Source organism: Cygnus atratus, chromosome 1 (genome assembly GCF_013377495.2).
Source record: "Cygnus atratus isolate AKBS03 ecotype Queensland, Australia chromosome 1, CAtr_DNAZoo_HiC_assembly, whole genome shotgun sequence".
Taxonomy (NCBI): Eukaryota; Metazoa; Chordata; class Aves; order Anseriformes; family Anatidae; genus Cygnus; species Cygnus atratus.
The window spans coordinates 66,979,285-67,001,700 of record NC_066362.1 but is presented as its reverse complement, the minus strand read 5'-3'; the positions used below and the strand labels follow the sequence as shown (position 1 = coordinate 67,001,700).

Here is a 22,416-nt window from a genome sequence, read left to right as displayed (position 1 = left end):
ACCAGGCTTCCGAGTTTCTTTTCTACACCCTAAGAAGGACAGATCTGTACAAACAATAAACAGAGCAGAGTGTGAATATATCCAAACTATCTTCCATCAAAATTGTTGAGAACCAGAAGCATCTTAGCTGTGACAACCAAGACCTCACTAAGAATAGTTTATCAAGAAAAAGATGCAAGAACTATCTTCCTGGACTAACTTTGTGCCAATGCAGCCATGAAAAAGAGCTGAGGTCTGCAGGTCCAAGGACGGTTCTCAAGGACTGTCTTTGCTCTCCAGTTTATTCAGCCAGTACATTCCCTGGACATCTGGTATACAGACTGAATACAAACTCTTTGTCCCCAGAATTGTTTTCACTTCTGCAGACTGCAAGTTGAAGAAACACACATCTTTGTATGCTGTAGATCTCTAGTTTTCTTGACTTGGGGCTCACTCAGCAAGTTTGTCTTAATGCTCCTGAAGGCTTACTACCTGCCTTTACTATAAAAATATTGATTCCCAGCAGCACAGCTGAGAGAGAAACTGCCCAGACAGCAGACAGAGCTTTTAACAAATGGGTCCATACTAAAGTAACTGTTAATAAATCATTAGCTGATGGTCCTTTCAGCCCTGGAGTGTGAAGGTTGACAGAACAGCGGCCCCAGGATGAAGGCAGACTGGGGAGGTCCTTTCCTCTCTGCCCCTTCTTCCTCCTGCTGCCCAACAGGATACTGCAGTCTATACAGTGCTGTAGAGCAGACCATTGATATGTTCGTGATTGAAAATATCCATTCTCCATAGCAAGGAAAAGAAGGGGGAGAGAGGGAGACCATCATCTTGCAAAACTTTGCCTCCAGCATATTTCATCTGAACAGCCATGTTGACAACTACAGCTTATCCAAGTGCATGGCTAGAAATAACATATGTGGTCCATTACTGGCTTACAGCCAAAATGGGATGTAATGTTGACTAACCATTTGGGGCTAGGAGAAATGGCTGCCAACTTGTGTTTCAGGGAATGCCATGATAAATGTGTATATGCTTAATAGTTTGCTGGAAAACAGCCTTATTTTCACACCAGACTCTAACCATTAATGTCCTCAAATTTTATTAACAAAATTACTTATTCCTTCTGCTTCAGTGCTTAACAGACTCAGTTCCCTTAATAGTCCAGATTGTGCCTTGCTACTTATCTTCCTGGAGTTCTGTTTTCTCCCCACTTCAAAACAGTAGAAACACTGCTTAACTTGATATAGATTCAATCCACGTTATATCACTTTTACTAGCCTTCTCAGCAGCAGAAATTTGTATTGCATGTATTATGGAAATGAGCTGTGAAAATACTCTCGATTTCTCTGAGGTGCCTGTAGGGAAATGGACTGGTATGGCATAGAGCACCTTAAACCCCTGACACAGGCTTCAAAAACTTGAAATGATGAAACTGTAATTGAGAGCAGCAGAGGAAGACATTTTAAATAACATGGGAAGCAGTTTTCTGGAAGCATGGTTTGTTTTCTTTCATATGGGTCTCAAGATATTTCTGATGCCAGTAATAAAAATATGCCTTTTTACTGTAGCTGTACACACAGCAAAATCAGGAATGGCAGAGGCTCTTCTTGCTGGAGCTACAGCTGCAAAATATTTTGCCCCCACTTTTCTTGCTCATCATATTCCAACATGTTCTCCAGATGAGCAGAAGTTTCCAGTGCTTGCTTCTGTACTGTCAGGAGCACAGGCTTTTGTTTTGCTTGTTTTAGGTGTGAGACAAGTCTCATTGGTTAGTTTTCATTTATGTTGGCAGAAGTAAGGTGAAATACACACGGCTTCTCTAACAAAGACTTCTTGCCATAGACAAAAAAACATAACCAGAAATAGAAATAGTTTATTTAGACTTAAACTTGTCACGTGCATAATTCCCACCAGGAAAATATGTCTCTGCTTCATGTTTGGTAGGAAACTTGAATCAGAAAATTAGAAACACAGTTGAAGTCTTGAAGTTTACTCCCTACTAGTTAGCACTGCTCCAGCTTTGTCAGTTTTGTTTTAGCTTACACTAATTAATCCAGTTCCCAAATATCTGTGCACATTTTCTTTGCCACTCTCAGCAAAAGCTGGGTAAGGACAGAATGTATAGGAAAGGAAATTAACACCATTCTCTCCTCTCAAAGAAACCCAGTGCAGCACCCAGAAGAATGTCACATGCAGCAGAAGCCAACAAACAGACATTTCCCTTTATTTTCAGAGTTTTGTTCATTTTAAAGTTTTGTTCAATAAAACTACCCTAGCTTTTCTATTTGGAGGCCAAAATATGTTAACTATTAAAAATATTGTTAAATATTAAATATATTAATGTATGTTAAATATGAAAATATTAATAAATGAAGAAACAAGCTGTGTTTTTGTAGGCTAGTTTTATATATCCCACATATACTACCCAAACAGGAAAATTTGGGAATGCAATAGATCCTTTCATGTAAAGATAAGAACTATATAATCTAGTGTAGCTATGCAGGCATTAGCCATTTATTTTGCTTCTCTCCGTAGTAAAAAAAAAAAAAAAAAAAAAAAAGTAAACATTATAAATCCAAACTGCTCACTGAGCAGCAGACCTCACAGACACAATTCCGAATTTGTTCTCCAAATTTCATACTGCAATAGCTTCTGTCTTTCCATATGTCCTCCTGCTCCACAGAGCACCCTGTGTACTCTGCGTCTATCTAATGTCCTCTAATGTCTTTAAACATCTGCATGCACCAGGGGCAGCTCACAGCCTGGCTTGTGCAGAGGCACGCTCCTGCTTAGTGCCCAGAGGAGATGCTGGCTCTTCCTGTATCTCTGCAGGGGCATTGATAGGGTCTCTACCCTCCACCCAACCCTTATTTTAGGGAAACCTAAGATAATAGAAATAATTGAGAGCTTAGCCTTGGACTGAAAGCAGAGACTAAAAACAGGTTGGCAAGCTAGGACACATTTGGTGGCTGTAGTGACTGTGACGTGACTTTATTCTGCTTGCTCTAATCAGGCTAGTTTGGGAATGCCTCCTGTACTGCAGTCACAACTCTGGTTACAGCAAACATGTAGCCTCATCAAAGGGAGCCAAAAAAAGCCAGAAGTGATATTAGAAAAACACTGCTTCGCACATCACCAAACAGATTCCAAAAGTAGCGTTCACAATAGCAGATTACACATGAAGCAGACTAAAGTCCCTAGAATTGAACTGAACAGCACCACAAATACCTTCCTTCACATACATTTTGGTTTGTATTCGTGGCTTGACATAAATGTTCATGTAGTATGATAACCATACATCCAAAGCACAACACAGGCTCTGTATACCCTTCTGGAACTTTTCCTTCTGTATTTCCTGAGTCTTGGGGTTACATGTGCAGAAACACTTAAGGCACAGAAGAGTGCAAGCCCGACTGTCAGAGCTCTCAGTCACATGCCTGTTTTGTTTTTTTTTTTATTGCCTTTAACTACTACTTTTTCATGTGATAATAATAACAAAATTTTATTGATAAAGTAAATAACACAACTATGCTTATTTGGTGATTTGTAGTATATGTTACTAAAGAGACATATGGGGACATACAGCATTAGAACTGTTCTAAATACACAGAGCTGTGGTTCCTGTAAAATCACTGATGGTTGCAAAATGAAAGCCCTCCTGTAGGGAAATAATGGATGGAGTGAGTAACAGCCTGATGCAAGCAAGAAAAATACATTTATCTGAGTTTCAAGAAGAGCTGGGATTGGGGAAGAAGGCAAGAGAGACTTGCCCAGTTGAGAAAGTACATTCAAGTTACAAGAGCTTTATAAAAGGTGATAAGTTCCTGAAGCAGCAAGGAAATGCAGAGGGGACAGACTTCACATAGGCAGACTGAAGGAAAGCCCTGGAGAACAGTCTCAAATAGTACTAAGATTAGTAATGAAGTAATGGGGTAAATTGTGTTCCCAATGGGCTGTCACTTTTCTCAAATGTGATAGAGACAAGTGCCATCGTGATGGACATCAAAGACTGCAGAAGTCAAAATGAGGAATGAGTTTATTTGAAAAAGAGAACAGGAACCTGTATCACATAATCAAAAATAGTTATGGGAAATTTTGGTCTTTTGAACATACTTCTACATCACCATCTAACAAGATTTTTACCCTGAGAAGATCATGCCTATTAACTGTAGCTTTTCTGTCTGGAAACTCAGCTATAATTATTACACGAAAGCTCTTTTCTGGGTCTCTTGCAGCTCTCAGGTCCAACTGGCTGAAAGCCACCATGAGACCAAAGTTTCTTACAGCATTTTTGTATGTTCTGGTATTATTAACCTTTCTTGACAAAAATTAACTAGAATTCTGTATGGATATAAAGCTTGTGTCCCTCTGTACTTAGAAGCAAACAAAAGAGCCCAACCTGATTTTAAATGTACATATAAAATAACATACATCGTTGTTCCATCTTAACTAAACCTACTGCTATAAGTTTTCTTCCTAAAAGCAATAAGCCCTTACAATGTAAATATTTCCTTCCAGAAGTGTCACACACCCCTGCTATTTATTGCCTGTTCAAAGCAAACAAGTATTGAAAACATCTTTAAATCACTACAAATACAGACTAAGATCTAGCAATTACTCCTCAGACAGTAGTTTTTCCTCTAGAAAATATAATCTTCTGGAACAAATGTATTCAATAGATCAGGGTATCCATGAACAAATAAGATTGATAAATGACCATCTAGGTCTTACAGGTCAAAACTCTATCAAATATCACAATAAGCATAGCACAAGGATGCGATGTGATCAAGCTGTGACTGAATAACATATCCATGGAAAATCTGCAGAATACAGGCTTCAAAACTTTCTCTATATAATTTTAGGTTTTTTTCCTCATTCTTATAAATCAGGTTGCTGAGAAGAATAGGGAGATTTGTAACATGCCAACACAGAGAGGGGAAGTGCTTTTTGTATTTGTTTTTTGTTGTTGGTGGTGGTTGTTTTTACTGCTCTTTCCAAAAAATCATTATTTCCAAAGCTATTCTGCAGCTGTTGTAATTCAAAAAAAAAAAAAATTTACCCAGTTCCCATTAATGAATTATTGTGGCAGTACATTATAGACTGAAAAACAAACCAGTTGCTACTACTTCCAACACATTTCTCAGGCCTTTCAACGGGCATAAATATTTCTGGAATAAGCTTTAATTTTTCAAACAAAGTAACTATGAGAACCAGGAGCGCTTTGCAAAGCAAGAGTGCTGGGGGATTGCAGCGTTATAAACAACGGAGGACCTTGAAATCAGACATCAGCATTTGGAGCCATGCAATCAGCAACACCTTTGATTAGTTACTAGGAATAAGAGCAGAAGTGCAGCACATGCCCAAACCAACAAGACTGGGTCTTATGACCAAGTAGAGCTGGATATGAGTACTATATTTCCACAGTACTAACAGCATCAGGCACACCATGACTGCCACAGCCTAACACACCTCTGAGGTTTATTTTCTATCTATAATGTTTTAGCCACATAGATGTAGATATAAAACATAGGCATCACCAGGCATAAGTGATATTCTGGAGCTCAGAAAACTGCCAGAATCATCTTGGGAGCCTTTATCAGGAGGCATCTGGCATAGTGCTACACTTTGCTCTTTCTACTTGCCCATGATAATATGCAAGGACAAGACATTTGCAGTATGAATTCATCTGACCAATTTTAGACTTCTAAATGCTTCTGAAGTATGATTCATCCCAGGAAAGATATCAGACAAAGTATATCCAGCACATATTTTACCTCATTGACTCTAATTGGAGTCAAGGGTACTTAGCTGAGACACAGACACCTGCATTGTCAATAGTTTCAGTTAGGGATCCAGAAGGTATCTCAAGTCATCTTTCCCTTTGTCTGCACATCTTAAAATAAAGAGTAGCATAGGGAGAATAAAATTAATAAAATTTAAATCAAGGTAGCGCATTCCTAAACTAACATGGAAACTTAAGGTTTTAGGGTGCTTGATGTGCACAGACTGGAAATCGTGACTTCAGGGCTCATAGCATCCGACCAGATTCTTCAGATGTTTCTGTTCCCTTGAACAAGAAGCCATGGCTGCCAAAATGTTTTAAACATCCAGCTGTTTTACACTCCTCATTTAAATTCACCCAGCTACTGCACATTCCAGAGCACAAGAACAGATTCACTTTTACTAATATATATCAACACTAAGCTGGCCCCAATCAGTGTTACTCATCCAGGACCAAATTCCACCCTAAAGCAGACAGCCAAAGTGAGTTAAACTTGCAGCATAAAACACCAGCAATTTAGAATCACCTATTTAAAAAACTCAGCTATCTCTTAAGAATCACACTGCTTTTCTACAGCAAGTCTACTTCTTGAAATTTATTCTCCAGTTTCTCAGAGAAGAACCCTATGACCTACTACATTCTGCCTCCTAAGAAGAGGATTTCACAAATATGCTGCAAAAATGGAGAGATACAGGTATTTTCTGAAGTTGGGCAGACCAATTCTCAACAGCTACTTGTCAAACAGGGCCAGCTGGTCACATGCATTCAAGCATTTTAAGACCTAAGTGAGTAAAGAGAGAACACCGCATTACTCCTTCAGAGTAATGAATGAAGTAACTGTCTCCTCTTCACTCTCCCCCAAAAGAAATGAAGCATAAGATCCAGAATGACCTTGGATAGGGAGTGCTACTCAGGGAGTCCCAACCTAGCACTGAACATTTTATCCATTGAAATAATTTGCTCAAGGAGCATCACTGCAGCTTCTGCATCAAACCAGAGTTTCTGCTTTGCTGCATTCCCCTGAGGAAAATGCTGCAGGTACGACATCATACAGAAGGGAAAAATAAGACATGCTGAGGGACTTAGATGTATCTTACTCTATTCTGTAGGAATAGCCCCAGGATCATATCAGCTCCTTCAACAGCCTTGCAATAATGAATAGAAGGGGGTTTTCCTGCCTTTAAAAATTCAGTCTTTATTGCCTGAAGCCCTATACAAGATTGGTTGCCATCTGCCTAATTAAATTGACCATTTGTCCCTATTAGAGACAGCCGTGCTACTTAAAGCAATTAAGGTGGCACAGGAGGGAAGTAACATTTTTTTGTTTTGGAAGAGAGTGTTTGTAGTGCTGACACCTCTGAAAAAATCCTAACTATGAAGAGGTGATACATTCAAGTATGTAACAAAACAAAAAAGACATACACCAAACACGAGCCCTTTCAGAAGTTTTAGTTCAAGAAATGTCTTTTCTTCAATATATCCTTCATTCCTTTTGGGGAGATTTACACCAAATAAAAGAACTGTGTCTCTGACAATGCAAAGCATTCATAATCACTGACCACAGTTTTACAGCATATGTATTTGCCTTTTGATATAGGACATCTGTGAGCTAGCAACAGTAATAAATCTAAATGTTAGCACATATCATTTTCCAAGTTTTAGGTCAAATGCTATCAAATTTAACTTATCAGCTCATTAAGATAAAACAACCCCTTTTGTCATTAGTTGCCTGGTTCCAGAATCTGGGACACAGTAAATAGGTTCCTTTTTTCTATAGTGTTGTGTGAATGCTTAATGCTCACTGGCTATCCTTATAAATCATATGCAGAGAAATCACTGCTTGAACTCTTGCTAGAAGAGGGGAATGTGATTATTTCAGCATGTTTCAAAGAGACATTCCTAAAATAACCAACCATTCTGTAACTTTGTCACCGTATATGGCCTGCACATAGTAGTTATGTCCCTGATCTACAACCACACTGGTTTTGGTCTTGTCAGACTTCAGGCTAAGCAGCAACAGGCTTTCAAGCTGGATACATTGAGAGAAGCAGAATTTGTGCTTTACAGGTGGCAGCCTTCATATGAGCAAACATGAAAAATGGCCTTCAGTCTTGCAGAGCTCTTTGCTGCAGGAGACTGTCCTTTTGTTGGGGGCAGAGTGCAGTGTACACAGATGCAGGCTTCATGGGAAAACAAGGTATGGGGAGAGGGGAAAAAAGTCATGGTTGTAGAAAGGAGGACTTGAGTGTGCTCCACTGGCAGGAAACGCTCCAATAGATAAAATTTAGTGAAGCTGTGTGTCACATATTAGGTCTTGTGCTGGAGTAGCTGTAAGGAAGATAGAAAAAAAATCACCCTCTTTTAATACTTTTCACAAAATGTGTTCTTATTTTAGAGTCTACATATCGTCACCAAGCTACCATTGATGATGAAGTGGTTTCCATGGAGATACTAGATACAGCTGGTCAGGTGCGTGGGTGCATGTACTAACATCCAACACCTTGGCTCAGATAGGCAATAGCGAAGGGGAGTGTGATGGTGGCAATGTGGTGGGTGGCAGATGTGCTCTGTTTCTGGGGACTGAGATTTGCTTCTGAGCAGAGCCCTCCTTCCTCCCCCCCCCACCAGCTTGCTGTCAGACCCAGTGTGCTAGATCCAGGCCATTCTGCAAGGGACCCTGCTTACACTTTTCAAACACTGGATGAACAAACAAAGTTAAGGTTTACACTGGGATTAAAATTATTTTGTTTCCATTCCTTGACCCAGGGCCAACCCAACAACGTTATTACTATCCACAAACTCATAGCCTATTTCTGCAATCAAGTGATGTGGCTCAACAACTTCTGTCAATGATTCCTACCAAACTGTAGAACAGTTTTGTCATAGCAAAGACCCCTTTCCTTTCAAAACATGCTCATGCTTCACACTCCTATGAAGTTTGTGTGCTTGGCATTGCTCAACAGAGACCCCGTTCTGATTGCGTGCTACCAGCCTGCCCATGGCAGGCAGCCCATGATACACTTTGGCAGAGTAGGTCCCCCATGCCACACAGTAAAAATGTGATGTGTGTAGAGTACAGTCAAGTGGATGTACATGGCTTTCCAGGCCTTGGGGCACCAACATCTATCAGATGGCCTGGTGTCTTTTTCATAAATTGTATTCCTAAGGCTGGTGTCTGTCTTTTCAAAACAGGAGGATGCTATTCAGAAAGAAGGACATGTGCGATGGGGTGAAGGCTTCGTGCTGGTCTATGACATCACGGACAGAGGCAGCTTTGAGGAAGTACTGCCACTTAAGAACTTGTTGGATGAAGTTAAAAAACCCAAAAATGTCACTCTGATTCTGGTGGGGAACAAAGCAGACTTGGATCACTCCAGGCAGGTCAGCACAGAGGAAGGTGAAAAGCTGGCCACAGAACTAGCATGTGCTTTTTATGAGTGCTCTGCTTGCACAGGAGAGGGCAACATTATGGAGGCCTTCTATGAGCTCTGTCGTGAAGTACGGCGTCGAAAGATGGTCCAGGGCAAGACTCGGAGACGAAGCTCCACCACCCATGTCAAGCAGGCTATTAATAAGATGCTTACCAAAATCAGCAGCTAAAAAGAGGTGTACTAAGCCAGAGAAGCATTGTAGAGCATATTAGCTTGGGGTAGGGACAAGGCAGGCAGAGCACATTTAATAAAAAATGGTCAAAGCTTTGCTGTTAAAAAAATAGAAAAGTCAAACCACACTACTTTTTGAGTAACATGGGATCAGACTTTTTCCTGTTGCAAAATGTATTTAGCCACACTGCTTCTGGCTAACAAGGAAAAAAAGAAAAAAAGAAAAAAGAAAAAAAAATAACTCCAAAGGACTAGATGATTTTGGGGATTGGCACTGACAGAGTATCTTCTGCTTCTACAAGGCTGCCTCCAATCCCCTGCAAGTCAGTAGTGCCTAAACACCATTCCCAGCCAGCCAACTGCTCAGTAGCCACTTACTTGGAGAGTAAGACTCAGTCTTCAGTCCAACAACAACCATCAGACTTGGTATTCTCAAGGACTGAGGCTGCTGTGTTGTTCCAGAAAGTTCATCTGACACCTTTCACCAGCTCCAAATTGGTGCATTGTGTGCTTTTATTTTGTTATTTTGTCAAATCTATGAGTGCCGATATTCTTAGCAAGGTATGCAAAAAATACAGGAAGAGTCTTTATCATGGAGTGTTTAGCCAGCAAGACACACATGTCAACAGAGCTGAAATTCAGCTGCTTTTTGAGATCCTCTACAACTACAGAATTCATCAAGAAATAATCAGCTAGTCCAGTGTCATTTCAGCATTTCCCCCCTTGAAGTACAATACTGTACTTGGGGAAAAGGGAGTATACATCTTGGGAAATCAGACTAAAAAAGTAACCATAATACTATTGATTTAGTTAAGGGTAGTTTTTAGCTTTTGTTTACATTTTTGTTTTGGTCTTATTTCAATTCAAGTAGTTTCCCTTATTCTATCTTATAGTGAAGAACTTAAGCCATGGGAAGGCAAGTGTTTAAAGTCCAAGCTCAAATGTAATCAGATGTGAAGGGCTTTTACCATATCAAACTGCCATCATTTCCAGATGTTTAAACTTCCAGATGTTGCTTGAAGCACTCTGTGGTTTAAACTATCACAGTTTTTTGTGACTCTGGCACTATCAAGTGAAAGTACATTTTATCATATTTTTGGTGTCTGGGATAAAAAGCATACTTTTTTTTTTTTCCTCCTCCTCGTCCTCCTCCGTCATCGCTCTCATTTAAGCCAGCTGTTAAGTTTTGCCTCGTGCCTACTTGTCTTGCTAACTATAGTAGTGAGGTCTTCTTCTAGAAGAAGCAAGAGGTACAAGAACTAAGACTGGAAGACTTTCAGACTGTGCTCGTCTCACCAGTTGTGTTGCATCCCTTTAGGCAGCTTCATGTGCAACTCAGACTGTCATCATGTAGAACCACAGCCAAAGGATACTATGACAAATGAGAATATTAGCAGTATTCTCCTCTGAAGAACAGCCCTCTTATAGTAACTGCTTACAAGTCTATTCTCCACTGCTTTGCACTTTGTATGGTTATTCGCCTCTGTGAGGAAACAACGCCCAAAGGCTATCAAATCCAACTTGCCACAGATGTAGAAGAATGAGGATATCTGGTAGAAGAGCACTTTATACAGTTGTAGGTAGCCGTATAAATGGTGAAACAGGTTGGAGAATCAAGCCTGTATATCCTCATGGGCAGAGAAAAGTCCCAAATCAGAACTTCTCAAAGCATGAGCTTAAAGATACTTACCAAAGTATTTTTTAAACATTCACCCATATCTTTCACCCAACTTTTATCAACAAAAATTGCATTCAAATGTATATTATATTTTTGCTGTTTATGTTTTTTGTTTCCCCCACTGTAGATAGTGAAAATTCATTCCAGCCTTTCAGAATCACTACCTATATTTTGGTCCTCATTTTCAGATATGTTGCCATACATCAGCTACACACACTGCAATGGAAACGTCACTTTGTGCTTCTGGGCAGGAGGTTCTGGCAACAGATGATGTCACTGTCTCCATGACACACCTGTTTCCAAACTATTGGTCATGTCTCTAACTTCTGAGAGAGAGAGGTTTAGCCATTTTAGTCCTGTTAGTAATGCATAATCAATATGAGTGTAACAGAAAAAGTTAGTGCCTATTCACACACCAATGGTCATTAGCTGAAGGTCTGAACTTGCAAATGGGTACGTTACAACATTAGGAGAAAGAGCGAGCAATTGCAAATTGAGGCATTAAGTCATTCTGTTATCTTTCAAATCAGTGCAGTTGCACGAATCTGAAGCAAACAAAATCCTTACCTGCAATCCCATGGCAACATAGCTGATGAGGAAAGTCATGGTGTTGGTATTTGAAGCAATTGATTTATCCCTATCTAAGGAAAGTTCAACAGTTCTTTTCTCTGAAAAATCTTGGGTTTCAGAGTAGAGCTGCATTTAAAATACAAAAAGGTAATATATGAATTACAAGAGAAAATAAATTTATCGTATTCATATTAAGAGAGTCAAAAGGAAGGAAAGCCTAAGGTATGGCCATAATACTTTGCAAAAGAATCCCAGCAAATTATCTCTTTTCTCACAATATCTGTTATGGGGAAGTTATAAAATCCTCATGAAAGAAAATATTCCACTGTGCAAACATGACTTGTTACATAAAGAACCTCTAATAAAAATAGTAACATTCCTTTACAAAGACTGATTTTGGAAACTGCCAAACATGCTAAACATTTGGTCAGAAAGGAGGCTGTTATTTTACAACCTTTCCTCCCACACAAACACAAATTTCTTTACTTAATTGCTCATTTATTTTCTTTTCCTCAATGTAATGATCTGCTTGACAAGCCAATTATAAGATAGTATATTATAATCTGTTGATACATACTACATACTATTAAATGCAATCCGATTTACTGTTGCTTACAATGTTGCAACATACTATTGGCTATGCTATAAATGTGTCATATTTCTACAATGTGTAAATTGAGCCGAAAAGTGCCCAAACATTGAAAAGGCCAAATGCAACATGAACTTGCATTTAGTAGCCTTTCTGCAGCAGACATCAACAGTTTCAATTCTGTTTATACTGCTGCTATTTAAATGTGCGTATATGACATTAACATTAAATTCCTCTCCTCTGCCCTTTCCATTTCTACAGAGAGAGGTTGGGAAGGAAGATAAACAAAAAGGGGGAGGAAAGGTGAAATGGACACTTGTTACCTACAACAAGTTGATTGTCATTTATGAAGTTTTTAAATATTTATCTTCAATTGATGAAGAGTTAGTCATGCCCATGCTGCAAGACCTGGATCAGGAACCAAGACTTCCCTAGAACTTTGAGAACTTCCCTTCAGATCTGGGGGTTCGGTGCAACTAAGGATGGAAGTGAGGGTCAGCCATTGAGTTTGCACCTGGATCCAGTTATGTTGTCCCCAAACCTGGGGATGGTTGCATCTGGCGGTTTGCTACAAGGCTAGTTGATTTTTATATATATAATGATCTGTATGCATTTTTACATTAAAAATATGAAAGCTTGTGCTTGTAGATAATATATAAGAAAAATAAAAATAATAAAAAAGTGCTCTCTGTACTGAACTATTATGCATTGGTCTTCTGTTAGTTGTCTCCAAAGCATTGTCTTCTAGGTTTTAAGTGGCCAATTATAGAAGTCCTGATTCATTTTCTTTTCCTTCTTTAACTTTAGTCTTTATCGTAGGAAACCAGTGAATTTTGCCTGAATAAGCACTTCAGCATTTGGATCTGTTTCTTTGATCTTATTTAACTGCTAGGCCTAGAATCAAGACGTCAAATAGCATCTACAGTGAAAAACAGAATTGAATGTCATTGGTAATCATTTCAAGGCTGATCAAAAAGGGTTCAATGTCACAGATAATAAACAACCTCAGTGAAACACACTAGAAACCCTTCTTTCAAATTCTTTCTTGCCAGCTAAATAACATGGATCTTTATCTCAAGCTTCTCAGGTAAAATCCTGGGATAAGAGGTCCAGGAGTTTTTGCCATAGATTTGGATGCAGCCAAATTTTAACCTGCCCATTTTCAGGGATATGCCCATTTTCCAAGGATAAATACAATATCCTGTGATTCTGAAGAGAGGTACATTATAAGTATGTCATATAAGTTACGGTATACCAATCACGCATAGTTTGGTCATTAAGGAAGGTGCAGGAAGCTTCATCACAGATGAGGGGAAACAGCAGTAAGCCATTTTCTTGTTTTCCTCCAAACCTGGGCCAATGAAGTAATCCAAAGCATGATCCTGAACAGGTTAATTGCAGCAAGGGTGTAAGAATGCCATATCTGGCAGAGCAGGGAGTGAAATCTGTATGCAGGAGCTATGCTGCAACGTGAAACCTCCCCAGACTAAGTGTTGTGGTTTAGCCCGGCTGGCAGCCAAACACCACACAGCCGTTCGCTCACCCTCCCCCCTCCCTCTCCGGGATGGGGGAGAGAAATGGGAAAGTGAAGCCTGTGAGTTGAGATAAAGACAGTTTATTAAGACAGGAAAAAGAATAACAATAATAATAATAATAATGATAATAATAATAATAGTATTAATAGTAATAATGTGTACGAAATAAGTGATGCACAATGCAATTGCTCACCACCCGTTGACCGATGCCCAGCCTATCCCCGAGCAGCCGGCCCCCCCCACCTCGGCTAGCCACCCCTATATATTGTTCAGCATGACGTCAGATGGTATGGAATACCCCTTTGGCCAGTGTGGGTCAGCTGTCCTGGGTCTGTCCCCTCCCAGCTCCTGTTGCATCCCTAGCCTGCCCACTGGCAGGACAGACCGAGAAGCTGAAAAGTCCTTGGCTTGGTGTAAGCACTGCTCTACAACAATTAAAACATCAGCATGTTATCAGCGCTCTTCTCATCCTAATCCAAAACATAGCACCCTGCCAGCTACTAGGAGGAAAATTAACTCTGTCCTACCTGAAACCAGGACACTAAGTAAGGCATCTTTCCAGTCACTATCAGCCCCTGTAGCATTGCAAAGTAGCTTGGAATTATGCCAAGCTGCACTAGAACTTGCTTCAGTCAAAATAATGTTTCATGCAACATAAGTAGTTGCATTCTTAATGACTATGTATAAACGGTGCTTAGGATTCCTTTTATCATAATTTTAATGTCTCAAACCGTTTACATATCTTGACAAGAAAAAAAAAAAGAGGCTTTAATTAAAAAATGCTTCTCGACAGTTTGATTTAGCTGCCTTTACGTTCCTTGAAAAATTAAACATATAATGAAAACAGTGCCATCTTAGAAACTCCGATGTTTTGCACTTTATTTCCATTATAAATGGCAACACTAATTACTGCAGAGTTATGAAAATACAGAGTGGCTTGTCGTCCCTTAATTTGCAAGGATACAAGGAGGTGATAATGATGGTTTGTGTGAGGCCAGTTCCGTCTGGTTTCTGTAAACACAATTGCACAGGAGAAAAGCTATTAGCACAGCTCAGACCAGAAAGAGACAGTCGAAGCTCCCGGGGCAGGACTCTACTGACTTGTAGAGTTACACCTTGGATAGATCAGGCCCCTGGTTCACAGCCTTGGTAGCCAACCTGCGGAGAAAACACAGCAACAGCCAACCTGTCTCCTCCACTTGAAAAATATCTCCTCAATTTCTGATCTGAAGTACAATGGTAGGAAATTGGGAGGTAAGTTCACATTGCTGACTGGCATCTAATACATCAGAGAATAGGATGGAAGTTTGATCTTCTGGATTTCTGGACTGGTCTCTTTCACCTCGGCTTGATTTTCCAAAGCAGTAGGGTTTGTTTTTGTTCCTTTTGTTTTGTTTTATTTTCAAATGTTACTGTCTTAAATTAAGATTTTCAAATGTAGGTGTCAATATACTCTGGTACTCAGGGAAGTTGTATGGACAAAGAGGCTGTGTAACAACTCAGAGGTCCCTCTCACAGGAATGCAACATTTACAAATACCTCTGGAGGTAAATTCTTAAAGCTGAACACAGCTGTTCTGAAAAGTTGGAAAGCAATTTTGTTGATAAGAGATGATCTCATACATAAAGCACAGACCACTTTGTCAGCTACCATAGTCCTAAGCCTGACTGAAATGTTCTCTATCAGTAGGGTCTTCTTCCTTCCACAATGAAATATTAACATGCATGATAATAGTAGATCTGAAATTACACATCTCAGATCAAATCTACATTTTTTTCATTTTTATATATATAAATCATTCTCTGTATATTATACATTAACATATGTAATATACTACATTATAAAATATAAATAATGAATAAATACATTAAATATATTGATATAATATGTATCTAAATTATATATAATTAATATACATCTCTCTGTATCAGGAATTTACAGAACCTCAGGGCTTACAGAACCTCATTTCAAAATCCAGCAAGTTCTAGTTACCAAGAATACATCAATAAAGTAGAAATTAATCGTTTATTGAGAAGGTCTGATTTAAACTATTTTGTCAGTACACACAGTTTAAATCCACTTCACTTCATCTAGGCCTCTCAGAGGCACTACTAGGAATACCAAGGAAACACAGAAGGAACTTTTGCCAGTAAAATAAATAAATAAATAAATAAATAATCAAATAAAAGAAAAAATAAGTAACTCCAGATTTGTAATTTAAATAAAGTTGGAATACCCATTTTTCTGAAAAGTAATTGCATAATTTAGTACGTTAACACTGGTATAACTCACCAAAACAACTAATCAGAGAGAGAGAACATTTTGAGTTTTAGATTTTTGTTTTCTTTTTGCAAATCTATCTAGAAAGAAGTAAAAATATTATTATGATGCAACAAATGTTAGGTCTGGAATTTGTAATTAATGCCAGGTTTCTGATATCCAGATTTAATTTAATAAAGTTTCTGGATTGTTCAATATTTCAGTTTTTAAGTTATGGGAAACAAATTTCTCTAAAAACCTTACTTAATATTACCCCAGCTGTACTATTCATGATTCATTATTGACAGAATCAGCCACAAATATAGATACATAACTTTTTTTTGGAGAAATTCAAAAGCACAATTTTCCCTGAAATCTTAACAATTGTAACATGATAAAATAATACATATATCAAGTCATGCAAGCTAAATATCAGTCCAGAAAGCTCCCGTGTTCTGTGCAAGTCATCACAGATCATGTACACTGCCATGACAATATTTTCCCCCACATTCCACATGAGTGTAAGATCTCAGGATTGTCAGAACAAAGACCATGTACCGTTAAAACTTGAACTAAACAAGTAATCTTTTCTGATGTCAGTATATGGAGTTCACATCACTGGGACTGTTGATTGCTGTAAGAAGACATGATCTCTCATACCCACAGATCTGACATGCTATGTCAACATTTGCAGGCAGATTCCATTTTATTCACTTAGTTTTGTGCTGTTCATCACTTTTTCAAGTGAGAACTGCATAACTTTGATTACATGCAAAGTCCAAGAAAATCATTTGTCTACCCAAAAATCCCTCAGCATCCATTCCTCAGCTCCAAAGAGCAACAGAAGAGCAATGAGCAAGGTCTTGTAACAAACAGAGAAAACAACAAAATCATATCCCCTAACCTCTTTCTAATTTCAGTAGAGGAAGAGACTGGGCATAGAAAAGGTAAAACAGTTGTCTGAAGTAATCATGGTGGCTTGTAAAATGCCAGCAACAGAACACATCAGCTGAGTCACCCATTTCTGCTTTCAAAAACCCAGAAAATTCATGTTAAGCTCTCTATTCTGTTTAGTTTCTGCTTAGAGAGAGAAACAAAAAATTGTTTTTAAAATCCTATTTTTTTTCTCCCCGTTAGGCTTTCTATGTGCAGAGCTTTCTGTATTATCTGTTGTCCCACAGTTAACTGTGAATTTATGATTCTGACTTGAAGTTAAGACCCCTTTGCCTGATTGGGAAAGTCAGTCGTAGCACTGCAGATCTACACAAAAGCCTTTGCTAGAACACTGAGCATGTACACTTGGTACCAAATACCTTGTATCTCATAAGTACATAAATATCAAACACACCTAATTGTTCAACTCAATTCAGTGCAAATTTAGGATAGAAGTTTGTATCTACTCCAAATTATTTCATTTTCACACTCCAAAACTAGGATATATTTCCCCTCTTCAGAGTACAGTTCAATGCCAAAGCAGTGAGTACTATTGACTATATTAAACACACATAGTTTTATTACGCCAAAATGTATTTAACACAAATCTGTAAACAAAAGAATGATATGTCTATGTGAACTAATAAGGGCAAAAGAATGTTGGATAAGTTTTACAAATACTAAATTTCTTTTAACAGCCACATGAGCTGCCTTTTGCCTCTTTTCTCTTTATTTATTTGTTGTTGGTGGTGGTGGTTGGTTGGTTGGTTGTTTTTGTTTGGTTGGTTTTGGTATTTGAAATAACCACAATAAATGTGAAAAGCCAGCAACATCCTTCAGGGACTTTCTCTGAAGGCCATCATTTCTCTGGTGTGCAGTTAAAATATTTGAAGTTAACAAGCACAATAGGAAACATTCTAGGAGTGACATCAGAAACATAAAAAGTTATTTTAGTGAAGGACAAAGGTAAGGAAGAGAGAGATCTTCAGACTTCCTAGAAAATAAACTAATTAAAGCTCTCTGAAGGACTCCAACATTTATACATAGTGAAGAGCTGATATTTGAGGTTTAATCTCAGATTCTTTTGAAATAGTTATTACTGCAGGGAGAAAAGAAGAGAGAGATGAGATAGGATGTTTTGTGTAGCTGGCCATCAGGTCTTCACTTCTGTGCTAGATTTGTTATTGTTCTAAAGCAAAATGTTAGTTATCAGCCTGGTTTCAGGGAATTTTCCCACTAAAAACTACTGCCAATCCAATTTTTGCAAACTGATGTCAGTAAGCACTGGAGACTAAAAGATCACTGTGTTTAATTTACTTCCGTAGCCCCTGAGCATTTCTTGGGCTTTTAGAGATGGCTCTGGACAGAAAAACAGAAGTTACTGAACACATCTGTAATACGACAGACAGGATGTTCTGCTACGCTTTGCCCATGTGTTAGCCCAAATATTCACCAGCAAACTCCGGGCTGTTTTAATGTCTTTGGCCTTTTCAGGGAAAAGCTTCCTAAAAATATTTGATGCAAAAGTTAATGACTGTTGATCTTTTTTATATGTTTTTTTAACAAAAGCATTTAGAAAACATTTACAACAAAAAATCCCACAGCATTTCAATTTAGGCATTACTATGATGAGCTCAGTGAAAATACTTAAATAGCTGCTTAGGACAGCTACTTCTCACAAATATGTTGAAAAGAAAATACATGTGGAACAGTGAACAGTTGTTCTGACCTTTTCTGTGAGCTCATACACAATTCAGTATGCTCAGTCGTTCTCTCTTGCTAAGTAGCCACAGACCACGGTGTCTGTGGGAGGTACTCTCCACATACACATTTCTGCTGAGAAACATGAATACTGCAGTGTCTAGCTTCTGCCCACCCTCTTGCTTTGTATTGGTATGCACAACCCCTGCCTTCTGAAATCTTTTCTTTTTTATATCTCATTTTTCCTCAAAGACCACCTGTTCTCTGTCAGGCCTCTGTTCTTGCTTCCTTCCCCACCTAGTGCCTATGTAAACCTCTTTCTCAGCACTCCCTTCTATTAAACTCCTGGCCTTGTCTGTGCCTTCCTCCAATGAGTAACCCATGATCCCAAACCTATTGTTCAGAAAGACAAATGAGGCCCTGATCAATTCAATAGGTAGGCTTGGATGTGGCCTCATACCCACAGCTTCACACTCTACATTGGCTTCCTGCTCTCAAAACCTTCCCCAAGTACTGCTGCCTTGTTAACTCTCTTGCTCCAAAGCCACGGTAACTAGGACGCTGCCAGGGGGCTTGGAATTAGATTTGCTATGGAAACTAAGAGGAAATCTTTAGCATTGTAAGCCAGCATGAGTCCATCAAACTATGCTAATTAAGATCACCCGAGACTCTGGCACAAATCCTCTGCAAGACTTAATATACATTTATTTTACAATTATTATCATCAGTCTAGGTTTTAATGCTGTAGTGGCAGGTTACTGCCAGAAATGAAAAGCAAGCAGAGGGAAAATGTTGGGATTTAACCTAGCTTCTCCTAAACTTTTGAGCAGTAGGCCTGTTATTTTCAGAAATTCTTGTGAATTCCCATAAATCTTTCTTAAAATAAGTTGCTTTATTGAAATAGCTGCACAGAGCATGTCATGATCATGTGAGAGGTCTGAGGTCAGTAACTGCTGGTATTGTCAATTTTCCATATTCAAGGATGAGTAAAGGGAACAATTATTAAATCAAGGGAAAAAATAATAATTCAAAAAATGTAATATTAATTTTTCTGTCTTAAGAGTGTGAGGATTAAGAATTATTTTTTTCCCCCTTAATTTCCTGAAACAACTCCTTTAAGGTAAAGGAGGCTGTAAAGATTTGTAGAATGCAATTCAACTTAACCTGTAGGAAGGCTAAACGAAATACAGAGGTTAAATCCTACATAACGGTCTGACAGCTCATACTATTCTCACAGTGACCATGAGTTAAAAAGTGTGTAGTTCAGTACACACATTTTCAAAGCAGTCAGCATATTTCAGATGGAAAGGTGCTGTGTGCTTTGGGCTCCACGGGTTGTTCCTTCTGCCTGTCTAGCGCAGGTCTTAAGTCAGAAAATAATGTCTATGTTGTCCAGAGCTCATTTAGATCCATTCACAAGATCGAATGCCTGTTTCCCATTTAGATGGCACAGAGGTCCTTAGGGCTCTGTCTCACTCTCTGCCTTCTTGGGGATCCAGCAGGGAAAGTCAGTTGCTGACCTCTCCATTACCCTTCTCAGATTACAGGATGCTGCCCTGTGTTAGCACTGATGAGGCTGGGCACCCCATGTTACTTGTCACTGAGGGAGTAGTGGAACAGCACGTCAAGGCTCCCTGATGCTCCTGAACAAGATTTCAGAGGACCACTCACTGTATCTCCCTCAAAGAAAAGCCTCTAATGCAAACGCTTTCTGAGAAGTAACATACCACCTCGGTGAGGTTTGCGAGCCTCAGATCTGCATCATTCCGGGGCTTTCATGTGGCTTGACGAGACATGTTCTTGGCTACTCCACTCGGCTGACCAAGAACTCCAGCTGCAGATGATGTCTCTTAATCTATCATCTGCACTTGATTTACAGCCACAGCATGCGTTTCAACTTAGAGGCAGAAAGGCTATGCACTTTTCACACATGGTTCTTCATGGAATTGATCCAGTTTCTTCTGTGACCCAGTCTGAACTTTGAACACACAAAGCCCAGAGTGGTGTTTTCAACATGCAATTATTGTGTCTGTGAAGTACCAAGAAGGAAATAAGCCACTTCTAATTATATGAACTGAATGTGTACCAATGGCATAATTCGGTACTACTCAGGGAAAGTTTTCAGAAACTCCCAAAGACTGGTGAATGTATCAAGAAGATTCTAGAGAAGCATTTTTTTCTGAATTATTTTTTATTTCAAATAGTAAGATATACATCAGAACAGGGCTAGAATACACAGCAATTCCTAACGATCTGCACCAAGTCAAAGTTCAGTTTTCAGACTGCCTCAGACTTCCCTCTTTTGATCCTGAGCAAATTAGGTAAGACCTGTTTCATAGTTCACTGAAGTTAATAAAAAGCATTCCCTGTATATTTTCAGGAACTTTGAGATCTGAATCTTTATCCTTACACTTCTGTTCCCTTGACTTGATGCAAGAAATAGGTGTCCTGATCCTTAATATCCCTTTCCATATTTCTAAGGCACATCATGGTGAGTACATGTACAGCTCCTGGCATAGTGGGAGCCTGACTGCCACATTTTGGAAACAGTAGGCAGTAAGATTAAAAATGAACATTGATCATTTCATCTAAAATTCACCGTTAATCTTTTCCAGACTAATCATGACAGAGGCTATCTAATTGTTCAACTGTCTGAAAAGAGTTGCTGTCTTTATACTATTAGTGGATAGGCAGTGATTTGCCAATGCTGTCACTACATCCTGGCAAGATGAGCTTCTTATCAGTCCCATGACAGAGGTGTTTTCTTGAGGTCTTGTGTCTTAGACCAATAAAATATTTAAAGATGAACTTTTCATTGTCACAAGTTTGAACTCACAGAATCACAGAATCACAGAATCATTTAGGTTGGAAGAGACCTCCAAGATCACCTAGTCCAACCTCTTACCTAATACTAACAAGTCCTCCACTAAACCATATCACTAAGCTCTACATCTAAACGTCTCTTAAAGACCTCCAGGGATGGTGACTCAACCACTTCCCTGGGCAGCCCATTCCAATGCCTAACAACCCTTTCAGTAAAGAAGTTTTTCCTAATATCCAACCTAAACCTCCCCTGGCGCAACTTTAGCCCATTCCCCCTTGTCCTGTCACCAGGCATGTGGGAGAATAGACCAACCCCTACCTCGCTACAGCCTCCTTTAAGGTACCTATAGAGAGCGATAAGGTCGCCCCTGAGCCTCCTCTTCTCCAGGCTGAACAATCCCAGCTCCCTCAGCCGCTCCTCGTAAGACTTGTTCTCCAGACCCCTCACCAGCCTCGTCATCCTTCTCTGGACTCTCTCGAGCACCTCGACGTCCTTCTTGTAGCGAGGGGCCCAAAACTGAACACAGTACTCGAGGTGCGGCCTCACCAGAGCCGAGTACAGGGGGACAATCACCTCCCTAGACATGCTGGCCACGCTGCTTCTTATACAAGCCAGGATGCTGTTGGCCTTCTTGGCCACCTGAGCATACTGCTGGCTCATATTCAGCCGATTATCAACCAGTACTCCCAGGTCCTTCTCTGCCAGGCAGCTTTCCAACCACTCATCTCCCAGCCTGTAGCGCTGCTTGGGGTTGTTACACCCCAGGTGCAGGACCTGGCACTTGGCCTTGTTGAACTTCATGCAGTTGACCTCAGCCCATCGTTCCGGCCTATCCAGATCCTCCTGCAGAGCCTTCCTACTCTCCGCCAGATCGACACACGCACCTAACTTGGTGTCATCTGCAGACTTACTGAGGGTGCACTCGATCCCCTCATCCAGATCATTGATAAAGATA

The 22,416-nt window shown here is 39.5% G+C and overlaps 1 protein-coding gene and 1 long non-coding RNA gene across 6 annotated transcripts in view; one reads left to right on the top strand and one right to left on the bottom strand.

The window, feature by feature from the left end:
* Window positions 1–12,911, top strand: part of RERG (RAS like estrogen regulated growth inhibitor) — a 108,524-nt gene extending 95,613 nt beyond the window's left edge. For 2 of the 5 annotated variants that reach the window (XM_035550941.2, XM_035550942.2), the window contains 3 exons: window positions 6,377–6,464; window positions 8,166–8,239; window positions 8,963–12,464. In XM_035550941.2, the coding sequence (XP_035406834.1) occupies window positions 6,440–6,464; window positions 8,166–8,239; window positions 8,963–9,370 (507 nt within the window). In that variant the 5' untranslated portion in view covers window positions 6,377–6,439 and the 3' untranslated portion in view covers window positions 9,371–12,464. Of the gene's footprint in view, window positions 1–6,376; window positions 6,465–8,165; window positions 8,240–8,962 lie in introns of all 5 variants that reach the window. The other 3 variants (XM_035550940.2, XM_035550939.2, XM_050708075.1) reach the window with 3 other exon arrangements.
* Window positions 12,912–14,591: 1,680 nt separating this feature from the next.
* The window catches only part of LOC126913477 (uncharacterized), a 32,884-nt gene continuing 25,059 nt past the window's right edge, over window positions 14,592–22,416 (bottom strand). The window contains exon 3 of the long non-coding RNA XR_007708852.1: window positions 14,592–14,755. This is a non-coding gene — a long non-coding RNA (uncharacterized LOC126913477). The remainder of the gene's footprint in view (window positions 14,756–22,416) is intronic.